General features: G+C 37.6%; 1 protein-coding gene across 5 annotated transcripts in view; it reads right to left on the bottom strand.

The window, feature by feature from the left end:
* Window positions 1–13,946, bottom strand: part of BLNK (B cell linker) — a 102,137-nt gene that overhangs the window by 7,740 nt on the left and 80,451 nt on the right. For all 5 annotated transcript variants that reach the window (XM_032694422.1, XM_032694421.1, XM_032694423.1 and 2 more), the window contains 13 exons: window positions 13,701–13,782; window positions 12,841–12,921; window positions 11,376–11,401; window positions 10,804–10,838; window positions 10,389–10,484; window positions 9,661–9,703; window positions 6,791–6,818; window positions 6,420–6,492; window positions 5,822–5,852; window positions 4,772–4,814; window positions 3,962–4,040; window positions 3,476–3,507; window positions 497–576 (listed from right to left, as the gene is read on the bottom strand). In XM_032694422.1, coding sequence (XP_032550313.1) covers window positions 497–576; window positions 3,476–3,507; window positions 3,962–4,040; window positions 4,772–4,814; window positions 5,822–5,852; window positions 6,420–6,492; window positions 6,791–6,818; window positions 9,661–9,703; window positions 10,389–10,484; window positions 10,804–10,838; window positions 11,376–11,401; window positions 12,841–12,921; window positions 13,701–13,782 — 729 coding nt within the window. The remainder of the gene's footprint in view (window positions 1–496; window positions 577–3,475; window positions 3,508–3,961; window positions 4,041–4,771; window positions 4,815–5,821; window positions 5,853–6,419; window positions 6,493–6,790; window positions 6,819–9,660; window positions 9,704–10,388; window positions 10,485–10,803; window positions 10,839–11,375; window positions 11,402–12,840; window positions 12,922–13,700; window positions 13,783–13,946) is intronic.

Below are 13,946 nucleotides of genomic sequence, written 5' to 3'. Positions count from 1 at the left end.
AGGTATCACAGCATCATTGTCTCTGCTTACTGCACATTATTTTTTTTTTCTGTACACAGTATGTACAGCTATAAGTTAGAAAAAAGGAGGCAACTAAAAACTCTTTATAGCCATCTATATCAAAGACTGGACATACACATCACCATAGATTTTTGTGTTTCATTGATGCTGAAGGTGTGAACTGGGGAGTCAGGAAGACATGAAACTAAGACATTTCTTTGAATTTTGTTTGAAATGATTGATAGAGTGCCAAGGTTTGGAACACATTTTTCTACAGTTTGTTAAACCTCGCCTATGCTATATGTTCTAAGCATTTTATAATGCAAGTTAACATTCAGATTTTTTTGTGCTACAGAAAATATTCCCTGCAAAAGGGGACAAACACTCTGCACAAAAGGAGCGTCATTTTTATTTTGAAGGGGAGTAGGGATGGAAATACTATTTTAAAATAAAGGATAAGAAGATTTCTGTAATATGAAATTAGCTAATGTTTTACCTGGTCTGCAGAACTTGCGATAGATGAAGTGCTGCTTTGAGGGGAAGTGCCCAGAGAACGGTTTGCAGCTTCTGGCACTTCTAGAAAAGAGAAAGAACAACACGTATAAAAGTTTTCAAAGTATGTTTGTTATAATGTAAGAAATCGATTTGTTACAAGATCTGGAAATGCTTGACCTTTGATATCACTCAGGAAAGCTGTCTGCTGTAAATGGATGGGGCCTATATAAGTGCTGGGACACTTGCCTGCCCAGAAGATTAGCCTTGCTTATGAAGAGAAAACCAGTTTGGTTAACAATTTGTTTAATAGCCAGATCTAAACTTAGGGTACAAGAAAAAACTCCACCACCACCCAAGTCAACGAATGTAGCAACAGATAAGAAAATGCAGGAACACAATGCAAACAGCACTCAGTCCAGTGTGAGAAGTAATCATATAGGTGAGGGAGTCATGAAAATGAATGTAGCTCAGAGATAATTTTTCACTAATTCAGTCCAAATGAATTGTTTGTATGCATGTGCAAGAAGCCCAGGCTGCTAAATAGAGTAGAATTAGTAGGAAAGATTATGAAGCTTGACTGTAATTGTAATAACAAAGCATCGTAGAAAATAGTTGTTAGGGCTGAAATACAGATGTCAGAGTTTAAGAAATCAGGAGCCAAATGTTTGAGTAGTGTTGCTTAGTAATATGAGAGAAAATGGGAAATAAGTATATCTGCTCTGGGTACTTCCAGTCAGAGTTAAGTGCAGATCAATGTACTAGAGAAGATGATTGTAGAAAGTTAAGTGTTACTTATTTTGTTATTATGGGAAGCCTTATTTCCTGTGTGTTTTACTTATCGGGGAAAACAAATGCCACTAGGATTGTTAGCATTCACCTATTCCTGGACATGATGCTCTGCAGACTGCATTATCAAATCTTCACTAATATAATTCTTACTTAGATTTCAGTTTAGAAAGGAATAAGAATGTTATAGATGAGCCCATATAGTGACCAGAGTTAAAAAATTCAGTTGGACTGGAGAGCTCAGAGACAGTTGTGTGAAGTAGGTTTAAAACTTCTTTTGTAGATGCAACTGTCTGGAAGCTGCATTTCAAGTGGAGGGGAGACATTTTAAGGAGCAGTTCCAGATTTCAAGGAATTAGAAACCACTTGAAGAAGGATATTCAATATTAAGAATTTTGGGGTTTTCCCTAAAGTTTTGACTGACCAGCTGCAAAAGCTACAGTTGAAAAGCAGACTGTATGAATAAAGTAAGAACTGCCAGAAGTCAGCCCACATTAGACTTGACAAAAGGACATTGAAATAAGTAATAAAAGATTCCTTAGCTATGTGAAAAAGGAAAGAGAGATGGGGCTTTATGCAGTAACAATTTTATTGATTTTAAAGGTAATCTAGGTACTAAACAAATAGTACTTCTGATACAGAAATGGAAATTTCCAACACCAAATTGGAAGCAAAGTTGAAATAACTTAGTACAATTGATCTGGCGGGCCCACATAATCTTTACCCCAGAAATTTCCAAAACTGGCATATGAAATTCAGGGGTGGTAACAGTCATTTTAAATAATTTTCAAGTCAGGATGGTACCATATGATTAAAGGATATCAAACATAATTGCTGTACCTAAAGTTGGAAAAAGTGAGCTGAGCATTACAGGCCTTTCTGTCTGATTCCACAGAACAAGGCCCTAGGAGAGAATTTGAAGGAAATAACATTAAGATTTGGAGGTAAAGATACAACTAGTAAGACAAAATCTGAAATTTACCCAAGTAGATAAAATGTTGCAGCTCTTTCATAAAATAACAACGTTCTACAAAGAGGGAATATGGCACTGTACTTAATCTGGACTTCAGTGGAGCATCTGATACTGTGCCATATGGGAAATAAGTACTTTTAGTAGAAAAGATAAAAGTTAGTTCTAGGCTTGTATGGGGACAAAGAAAAGATGACAGGTTAAGCTGAAGGGACATTAGAGATTAGGGACCAGTTGTATGTGTGATAAAGTTGTTGCTGGACCTGACACAGAAGAAGATGATGTTAAAGAAAATTTACTAACCAGAGCATCATTTAGCACCACATGAACTCAAAGAATAGTTACACTTCAGAGAGCAGTAAGGATTTATGCTTTAAGTTGAAGCACATCAGTTGTGTGACAGGAGCAGACAAACTTAAGAGCATCAGTCAATGTTATTAAGATGAACCATTATTATACTTCCTCAGTAGAGGAGATATAATTGCAACATCCATCAGGCAAACATTTCCAGGAAATAGATGCACTAATAGCAGCACCTAAGTTTAAGCTACACCAAATGCAGATTTCTATGTGCAATTCTTACCGTTTATTTACAGTGTGAAAGATATGTTGAGGCTGAACACGTGGAGGAAAGGGCTTATAGGAAGGTCAGACAAATGTCTGCTCACAGGAGACTAGAAAAATGCTAAATCTAATTTACACTTCTGTGCAAAGAGAGTAAATATACATATTACCTAATTTAACTGTGAACTGAAACAAAGTTCCTCTCAGAAAACAGAAGAGCTTTAGCATTTGCCATTATAAAAATACTTTCCCCCCCCCCTCCTGTAGAGAAAGAATAAATTGGAGGCAATAATAATCTGTCTGTCTTCAAGGCAAGAGAAGCCTGGAACAGCCCAGAAATGTCATATTTAGGATTCTTTTGTTGCAAGGAAGATTGATGGAATCTTTATTATGATGGGAAATGGCCCAAACTGCCTTTGGTAGAAATTTCCAGTAGTCATAAATGGAAATGAAGCACCCAATTTCCATCAATTACCCTGACATACTTCCTTAATTTTACTAGCTGAGCTAAGACCCTGGATGCTTGATCTCCTCTGCATTACAGATATATTAATTCCAAAATTATTAATATGCATGGCATATTGAAATAATCTTAAGTCAAAGATTAATTTGAAATTACAAGTTAATCACATATTAATTCAAAAACTGAATTATACTTACTTGGCAGAATTGAGAACTTTTGGAGCAGAGGCCTGAAATAAATATCAAGAGATTACAGAAAGGTCTGAGGGGATCTACCCTGTTCTGATATCATGAAAATTGTGTATTTGAAGCATGCAGTGATAGAATGTGTTTCATCTTACCCATCTGTCCCTTGAGAAATTAAGAGTCTGATACAGGTATTTAAAAAAATTATATCCCGCTAGTACTGAAAACAAGGAATTTAAACCTGGTTTAAATTTCCATTACCTTCCTTATGAGATTTTATATCCTCCCGTGCTTTTTGGTGATGGCTATAGTATTTGGATGCATTTATTTGCTATGCTTTATTTTTGTGCTACTGTGAGGCTTCAGGAACCACAACTCTCAACAGAAGGCTACGGTGAAAAACAGTGCTTCCCTTTGAACCTCTCACAGCTCTGTTCAGAACAAGCAGCAGGTGCTGGTGCACTGAAATATTCAAAAGATGATGGAAAGAGATCTTACTTCTGTGCACCACTTGGAAGGGGTGGAAGTGGAAGCTCTTGGTTGGAACTTCGTCGTCGTTCTGCTGCTGTAGGTTTTTCTGTGGTTTGGTAAAACAAACGTTAGAGTCAAGATTTCTTCAGAAACATATTGTCCCAGATAAGAGAGTTCCAGCAGTTGAAGGAGGGTTTCTTTTGCTATAACTTTTGGGACTTTTCCTCACATGGCAGCTTGCTATCATGCTACTTTCTTTGTTAACTAGTGGCATACCACCAAATTTCTCTGCAAATAGCTGTGCTGTGGGTGCCTGCAGGGTCGCAGTGGGACACTTTCCTTCTGAGAGGCGAGCTGTGTGACACAGGGGGAGGACGCTGGGGCAGGCTGCCTGCAAGAGCTCGGCTGGTTGGCTGCATCTCACCCTGGTGTCAGACAGCAGCTCCTGCTGAGCCTTTGCCTGGAGGAGCAGAGACGGGACGCGTTTTGTGCCTGTGCCAGGAGTCGGCTCCGTGTGAGGTGGTTCTGGCTGAGTTTTGAGTGATTCGCCTCCCTTCCCTCCTTGCCACTCAGAGGGCTATATGGCACATTTCTGGTCCATTATTGTCCTACATTACCCCACCAGTAACCTCAACAGTTTTACTGTGACTGATTTTAGAGAACAATGATATTCCGTGCAGCTCAGGCTGGCCAGATCCAGTCTGAAATGGCTGAAACCAAACACCCCTCAAAAAACCAGAATAAGTTGAATGCAGTGTTATTTGTTTCATGTTTCTAATAAGAAGGAATTTAATTCTGATAAATGTCAACTTTTTCACAGTAGTGGAGATAATTTACCTTCATTTGCAGTTAAGATCTCTCTGGAAGGTAAACATGGTTTCTGCAATAAAACAGAAGGACACCAAATATTAAATAGCATGTCACTAGTACAGCAAATGTTTATCCTTTTATACTTTTTGTGAACTAGTTTACATTTAGACTTGACAACATCCTGGAGGAATTAGGAGGCAGAGACACAGCCATTCTCTGAAGAGCCTCTTAATTGTACAACCTTGAAGCTCAGGATTTCGCAAAATAGATTTGGAAAGAATCCCAGTTTGTGGGTATAAATAGACAGACAAAGTAAAATCTGAAGACGTGTGTTTTTTTTTTTTTTAAACTTCTGTTGGTAAGTTTGTGGTGTAACAAATGATTCATTCTTATCTCAGGCCCAAAAATGAAGAGTCTATCCCTTACTGAGCTATGCTCACAAATTTCTGAACAGATTTCTTTTTACTGAAAGTTAAACTATCAGTTTAGCTCACAGTAAAAGCTCAACCAACCTTCCAGTTTCAATTTTTTTTTCATTTTGAAACAATGATAATAAACTTCCGGTTTTGAAACACTTTTCAAATTAATTTATTTGAAAATTTTAACCAGTCGTCTTACTGTCTCCCACTAGAGATTTTGGAATATTTTTCTAATGATGAAATACTTACTGAAAAACTTCTAACAAATTTGGTAAAATCCTGCATATTTCTTGACCTGTCACTCTTACAATGAACTCATGTTCCCCATAGGCAGCCCCGTATATTTCCAGGAATACTTCTGAATGGCCTGTGTTCCCATTTATTTCTCATTTATTCAGTTCTTGCACTGTGTTTATTGTTACATCCTGGAGTATTGAATCCAAACATCCCTTTAATCAAAATACTTTCCCAGTTGAGCTTTCTCACTGCTCTTAGTTCATGTAATGGCACCCAAATATTTCCTTTCTTTATAACTCTCTTCCCCCTCATCTTTTCAGGCATTTAAGTTGTACCCAAACTTAAGATAAAATTAGGGTTTACAGTAAATTAAAAATTTAATAAAATTATCATTTGATTATGCAATTACAAGTCAACTTACTGGTGAATTTACCACATTAGAAGTTTTCTTGCTGAAGATTGGAGGAAAAAGAAAACAAAAAAAGAGTATGGTTACTTGGCAGATACGTGAATTCATTTAGCAATTAAGGATCAGTTTCATTGATTCTCAAGGTGTTTCTGTCTAAGATGGGATGCACTGGATAGCTGTGGGACTTAGAAACAAAAAAGAATAAGAAAATAATTAGGGTATCAGATGTAATGTGGGTATTTGGGAAAGGTACTTATGCAAGGAAGCTACAATCTGTCCAGTACTTACGATGACAACTTGGGTGGGGCAGAAGAACTTTAATGAAAAACACAACTAGGCTTGCATATGCTAGTGCTGCAGTATGAGATTAAATTAAGCAAGCCAGCATCTGCCATAAGCGGCAGGCAGTGAAGGGCTACGCCACACAAACAGTATTCCTCTGGAAATAACAAAATATTAGCTTGCCTTTCCCTAGTTAGGATATCTGTCTCGAACAGCAATAAACATTATTCCTGAATTCCAATTGCCATAGGCAAGGATAGGAGTTAGCTCCTAATATACCTATTAAAGCACTCCCCATCAAAGAAGTATTTTATTATTTTTTACTCACAGGCCCCTTGGTAATGGAGATGGAGTTGCTCCAGGCAGAAATCTGGATTCTTGTGCGTTATTGAATCTCTGACCTAGAGATGCAAGCAACATATTAAGCACGCAATATTAGTTGTATCTGAACAGTGGATTTTCCCCACTGCCATTTTAGTGTTAATGTAATAAAAGTAAAAAATATCCATTGGTTTAATTTTTATCTTAACATATTTTCACTCTGATTATATTAGAAAACAGTTCAGTAACACTTCTTGCTTGCTGCTCATCATTACAGATAAAGTTTACACTGACACACTACACTGCATTCTATATTAAGGTCACCAGTGGCATATCAATCCCTCTCATATTGCCATGTTTTCAATATGGAATACTTACTCTCATCATTATTGTTTGCTTCGTGGTCCTGTAATGGAAAAATAGGTTAGATTTGATATGAAGGAATTAAAAAAGGAATTACTGCGTACAGTTTTGGGTCCTTCACTACAAAAAGGACATTGAGGTGCTGGAACATGTCCAGAGAAGGGCAACAAAACTGGTGAAGGATCTGGAACACAAGTCTTACAAAGAGTGGCTGAGGGAACTGAGATTGTTTAGCTTGGACAAAAGGAGGCTTGGGGGAACCTTATCACTCTCTACAAGTACCTGAAAGGAGGTGGTAGCCAGGTGGGAGTCGGTCTGCTCTCCCAGGTAACAACAGGACAAGGGGAAATGGCCTCAAGTTGCACCAGGGAAGGTTTAGATTAGATACTAGAAAAAATTTCTTCACTGAAAGGGTGGTCAGGCATTGGAACAAGGTGCCCAGGGAAGTGGTGGAGTTACCATCCCTGGAAGTGTTCAAAAGGTGCAGGGATGTGGCACTTGGGGATATTGGGGCTGGGTTAATAGTTGGACTCAATCTTAGAGGTCTTTTCCAACCTTAACAATTCTTTAATGAGAAGTGCATAAATAATCAATATGGCTTTGGCATCTGTAGTGATTTTTAAAGCAATATTTGTACAGAATACATATAGGATCCATAATATTTTTAATCAGCTTTTAGGATGTAATTTGAAAAATTTAAAGCAAACATCAAAGTTCAAACTTTCTAATAATCTTGAGATTGCCTGTAGTGTTGAGAAAATTGGGCCTGAGTTGCAGTGAGACCTTTTGGTTCATGTTTAATTTCTGAGCTGGAAGACAGAAATTTTGCAACAGATTTGAATATACTAAAAACACATCTTCCACTGAATGAAGGAAACTGATTAAACTGTCTTTACACCATGCTAGAATTGAAGCAATTCAACTAATTTCCTGGCTTCTTCTGGAGATGCTTACTTTTGGCCCTCATTTCTTGTCTTGTAGGGAATCAGACTCCCATATGATAAGTACCTTTCGAAGAGGCACCAGGTATTAATTTGTCCATCTTCATCTTCCCAGTTAATGACTTTTCACTAATGTTGGTCACAAATGCATCCATTCTCTGGTTGGAGAGGTGTAATCCATCATCCAACAGTTGGGGAAGTGAAACATGGAGAAATTATTTTCCCAGTCAGCCAGGGCCTTTGAGAGGAACAAGGGTTACAGTTCTGTGCACATGATCAGTGCTGGTTGGTGTTGACAGTGGATTGAATGGGAGCAGTTAACAGATGTTTCAGTTATTGTTTGCTTTGTCAGTGTGCATAGTCAGGGATGGAAAAGCACAACACAGCATTTGACAAACGTCATGCTCATTACCATGGTTTTTGTTTAAATCTCTAAGGGCTGACCACTTACACAACAAGCAAAGACCCTAAAATTTGGACTACACTGACTAACTCTTTCCTAGGCTGACTCTTGTGACAAACTGGCTAACTGCAATGACCCAGGAGCTGAATACATCCATGGTACAGATGAGTGTTCGGGAGCTTCATCCTTGGAGCTGTAACTAACTTGGTATGTGGCTCCAGCAAAAGGATAGTCTCCTTTTACCCTCTGCAAAGCTGGGATGATATCCATCTCAGAGCTAAGCTCTGATAATACATTAATGGAGAGGTTTCAGCTGCAATATGGCACTTGAGTCTGTTGTGAAGGAGGAGTAGTATTCTTAATGCTACTCAGATAGTGGAATTTGTGTCCAGCACTGTCCCTTCAGAAGCATTTTTTCCCCCTAATCTTCTATTGGTAAGAAAAGCTGAGAAACTGTTTCATAGAAGAGAAATCATGACCTTGGCAACACTTGGGAATTGTTCAGCATCCCATGGGATATAGATCTAATGGGAAGAACTTTGTGATGGGGTAGAAGGGAAACTAAAATGCTGATAGTGTTGTATGTACAAAATACTTGGCATATATAGAAATTGAAAATAAGACTCATATACCACCTGCATTATGTTACCATAACATCTAATCCTATGATATGACCCCAAATTCCTAATTTTGAGTGTCTAATTTCTCTATATAGCTATTGGTAGACTGATTATTTCTTAGGTACAACTCAGACCGTTGGGCCAGGTTACAGTTTGATATACATGGCTTTTGGCACAGCTACTGATGCAGTTACTGTCACCCTATTTCTTGATAGCTGGCTCCTCATGCACACCCTTTTGTGCTGGAACAACTGTGAGTAGAGCTATGGTGCAAAACAATTTATGTAACTAATCTGGCTGAAAAAGAATCTTTTGTGCATTTGCTTTTGCTCATTTCTGCAGTTAGACAAGTTTCCAAGTAGTTTGCTTCAAAAAACCTTTGTTCCAGCACAGAAGGGACAGACTGGGGACAAGAGTTAGAGAGAGAAGAGAATTGACTGAAACACAGCCTTAGGAACCCAAAGCTTGTAATTAGCCCTCCATGGACTGCATTTTCTAGTGATACTGGTTACTCAGAATACCCAGTCTGACATTTTAGAACGTTTCCATTTTCAGAAAGCATTAATCACTCATCATCTGAGAGGAATGAAGTTCAAGGAAGGTACTTCGGACTGGGCAAAATTGCCCTTTACTACTTAATGTTCCTGGTGTTCAGCTGCTATTTTGTAAGACAAGAAATTATTTTTGTGGACTGAAAAATATATCCCTTAAAACATTTAAACTTTTTCTTGGATCAATACAGATGTCCAATGCTCCTTTGTCCAAAAGATTAATAGCAACAATTACAATATTAGATGAATATGACATTGAGTCATCTGTTTCTGTTACTTAATCCAGATAATAAAAAGCATCCATCTACTTATATATAAAACACAGCCCAAGTTTAACACATTCTTTTATAGTAGCCCATTGATTACTCACTGGTTTTGGATGAAGACGACTTCTGGGAAGAGGCAAAATATTTCTGAAAAATATAAAAAATATTTCTGAAAAATATACAAAATAAATGGAATAGGATTTATTTGTGTAATTTCTTGGCTCAGATATGCTTTTCAAGATCCAGAGAGAAGGAGGTCTCCTGCAAATAGTTTTAATTCCTGTGCACTGCTGCAGTGGCTGTGGTGATGCTGTGCTCTTGGTGTGGAACTAATCTAGAATAGCTTCTGTCCTGGCCTATTTGTAAAGCAATGTCCTAGAGATGAGACAGTGGTTATGAAGCAGCTTCCTACACTTCTAGGGACACAGGAGGGAAGTAGGCTGCATGCTCAAGTATACTTTTTCTCTTTTCCTCTAGAGGCTTGGAATACAAATTGTAGATTTACCGTGTCCAGTTTCTTTACAAGCAATCCTGTGCCCCTGCAAAAACATTGCATTTGCAAGGGTGCAGAGATGGCCAATAGAACTTTAAATTGGCTTTCAGAGATATTTTGTCCCTGCACTGGATCCCTAAAGGGATATTCCAGAAAATACTATCCATTTGGCAAACTGGCTTGACTACAGAAGTTCACAAGGAAACTAGAGCTTTCAGTTCTCATCTTGTCCCAGTGAGTGTCCTGACAACTGTTTGTTGTCAGAAGGCTACACATTAGAGAGGAGAAAATCTTCTCTCTGCCAGTATTTCCTATTGATCTAAGCTGCTGTTGACTTACCTGCAAGTCTCTTGTTTAGGTGGCTCTCTGGTCATACTGTGCATGTGGGAGTGCTCTGTATTCTTAGCAGGCATAGACAGAAGTGGCTTAGTGAACCTAGTAATAAAATTTGCATTAAGAAATGAAAATTATATTTAACAATTGTGAATACAAAGAAAACCTCTCTTTCTCCTCCCCTACCCCCTCAAAATTCTAAAAAGTACCCTTAAGAGGTATTTCTTTTTAATGTGTTGTGCTTGGGTTATTGAAATTAACATAGAAATGGTTGATAATTTTTGTATAGATAAACTAAAGAGATATTTACTGCATATATATCTTCTAGAGAAAGAATTATCAAACATGTTGTATCTAGGTAAGAAAATATATTTTCTGACAAGTTTTAAATAATGCACAAACATTCACAGCAATGGGTTACCTGGTTACCGGTGGTGGTGGTGGTGATGGTTTTTCCTGTAAGAGAAAATGCACTGAATTTTTTGGTCACTTTCTGATTTCATGAAATACATTTGTATGATCCTATTTATGTTACCACATCAAGATATTATTTTTGCATTGTGGTATAGATTTCTACTAGAGCCTGGTCTGGTAATCTGCACTAGGATGGGAGAGGCAAGAACTCAACACCAGTAAATCTGCTTTGGCCATATTATGTCAGTACCAGCAAGTGGGAAGAAAATTACTGTGTCAGAACTGTCATTGCTCCTGTGCTGCAGTTCTGCTTCTGAAAAGCATTCCATTAGGCTGCTGCTTCCCAGACTGGGTAACTATCACACAGCACTGGGAAATTTCCACCCCTTCCCATTCACTCTGTTCTGCAGACCTTTAGAATCGGTCTGCCAGCTTTTCTGAGAAGGGAGTGTCAGAGAGTTTTAAGTGCAGACAGAGATTTGTTTCAGTTTTTCCCCTTGAAAGACTGATAATTTTTTTCGCAATCATATTTGTACCCTGCCTGAGGGCAACGCAAGTCATACTATAGAAAGGCCTCACCTCTTCTTCAGGAACCTCGTAGACTTCTGTAGGACAGGAAGGAAAAGAAAAAAAAGTGTTCTTTGGTTAGCAAAAACATACTGCATGTTACCAGAAAAACTGATCTGTTTTGTATCAGTTGTACTTCTGACTCTGGAAAAATAACTTGGAGAATCTGCTCAGAACTTGATTCTGCCTCCAAAACTCTGGAGTAGCAAAATCCCCGGTCTTCTAGTGGAAACTTCAGGAAATGTCCCAGGAATTCTGATAAACAGTCACTGTATTAATGAAGTTTCCACCCACCCCACAACCTTTTTTTTTGTTTTGCTTTTCTTTCTTTTTCCCCCCAAAGCAAGGTGAATGTTTGTGTTGTACAAACACGGGACAGTGTGGAAAAAATGTGTTATCACACCTGTGCTAGCGTTTAGCCTTTCCTTGACTCTCAGGGAGGAAGAGATAGGTGAACCATAAATACAAGCTGGTGCATTTGCGTGGCCAGCATCCATCCTCTGACACACAGGCATGTTTTAATTCGTAGATGTTAAAAGCAAAACCCACAAGCATTCTTATCTATGTTCAGTTTCTTCAATGAAAATAGAACCCTATTTCAAAAAATTTCACGTCAGGCTTCCTCACTTTGTTGTGCTGAAGTGTTTGAGTTCCCACCAGGGGGAGATGTTTTATTTTTAGTAACGTCTGTCAGGAGCTGGTTGTTGCTCGACACTGATTTACAGAAAGGCTGAGATTGAAAAGGGCATTTTAAAATGTCTGGAAAGTAACTCACGAAATCTTAAATCATTCAGAAAGAATTTTAGTTTATGACTTGTAGTTTGCAACTTGAAAGCTAAATGTATTACTAATGAATATGCAAAGCTTTTTAAAGAACTGTCGTAAGTCTGTAAAGGTTACATTCTAAGCAATTAATGGGATAATGAGGATACAAAACAACTCTGAGTTGGCACTGGAAGATTAAACAAGTATATCTGCACTTACAAAAGCAAATAGGATTCCTCTTACTTACTTCTGCTTTTGGGTTTGTTTTTTTCCAAATAAATTGCTCTTTATAGAACTTAAATGGGAACAAAGGACAAGCAAAACATCAGCCTATAAGGAGCTTCTATATGGTTAAATCCTGATGTGGTCAAAGTATTGGGTCTTGATTCCTATAGTGAAATGGGATTACTAACATACCGAGCCCTATAACTGTTTTTGCCGTACTGATCTATTTGCATTCCTTCACTACAGCAAAAGACTAAAAATGAATTAATTTGGGCAAAGAAGTTGCTCTACTTTTATTCATGCTTAAAATGGATTTACTATTCAAGCTGGACAAAGCAACTGCTACAACAGAGAAAAACTAAAGAGGAACATATTTAAGTTTTGCTGAAGTATGTCATAAAGTTTGTGTTGTGAATATATTAAGTGTAATTTAATATTCCTCAGTCTTAGATTATTTTCTTTTAACAGTGATACAAACTCCACGTACCTTGCATATCAGAAGTAAGAGAAGGCTTTGGAGAAGTAGGGGGGCCTGGCTTTGTTATCTTCATAAATCTGTTCCCAGGAGCTAAAAACATATTTTATTCATGTACATACATACTTGTGCATGTGTGTGTATATACATATATATTTATGTATGTGTACACATCTATTTACATATATACACATGTTAACAAACTAACAATGGAACATTTATACAATAAGAATGAATATTAAGTAGGTCCAAGTGGCGGCCTTTTTGTGTGACCTTGAATAAATCAATCGAGTCAGAAAGCAGCTCTTATTTTAAAAGGGAAACATTATTCAGTGTTCATGCCTTCCTGAATAGGTTTGATACTGTCAGTGATGTCAGAGAGCAGAATTACTTAGTGTTCTCTGTTTGCTTTTCACCTTTGGGCTGTAGTAATTTCACTCTCTAGCTAAATATACTACAAATAGTGAGATTTAAAACAACATAAAAAAACCCAATCAAAGTCTGTCTTTATCTGAAATATTTAAAAATGTTTGTCCTTCTCCTGAGGCACTTCAGTAAACAGAGAATTTTAATGCTGTAGCTCCCTTGGATGAGGAGGGATATCACATGCCTGGTTGTACAAGGGCTGGACTTAGAAATAACTGAGAGAGGCAGAAATTAAACATGGCTTCCAATAAGGTTAAAAATAATAAAGTTAAAAATAATTTTCCTTGGCCTGGTCATGAGCCAAATGCCTTTTTACAGACTGTGTTTTCTCTAATAGCTGCATCTCCACTCTTTGAACCCTAGAAAGAGGCATTAATTTGATCAATTTTTTTCCACTGTTGTTCCTAATAACACAATAATTATTAGCTTAAATGACTAAAACTCACATTTTGTAGGTAGTGACATACTGCTTTCTGTGGGTTCAATATAGTTATCGTCATCGTTGTCCACTGGCACAATGTAATTATCCTGTGAGAAATGCAGGACAAAAATCTACCAGTTAAACCTCCATCATATCAACAAACTGTTGGGATTGAAGCAATTTACAACAGTTGTCATTTCACAGTGACTGCTATTTCAGATATTTATCATCCTATGTGGATGGAATTCCCAAAGACTGAAAGCCCTTTACC

Source organism: Chiroxiphia lanceolata, chromosome 8 (assembly GCF_009829145.1).
Source record: "Chiroxiphia lanceolata isolate bChiLan1 chromosome 8, bChiLan1.pri, whole genome shotgun sequence".
Lineage (NCBI taxonomy): Eukaryota > Metazoa > Chordata > Aves > Passeriformes > Pipridae > Chiroxiphia > Chiroxiphia lanceolata.
This window is presented reverse-complemented; position numbering and strand designations above follow the sequence as displayed.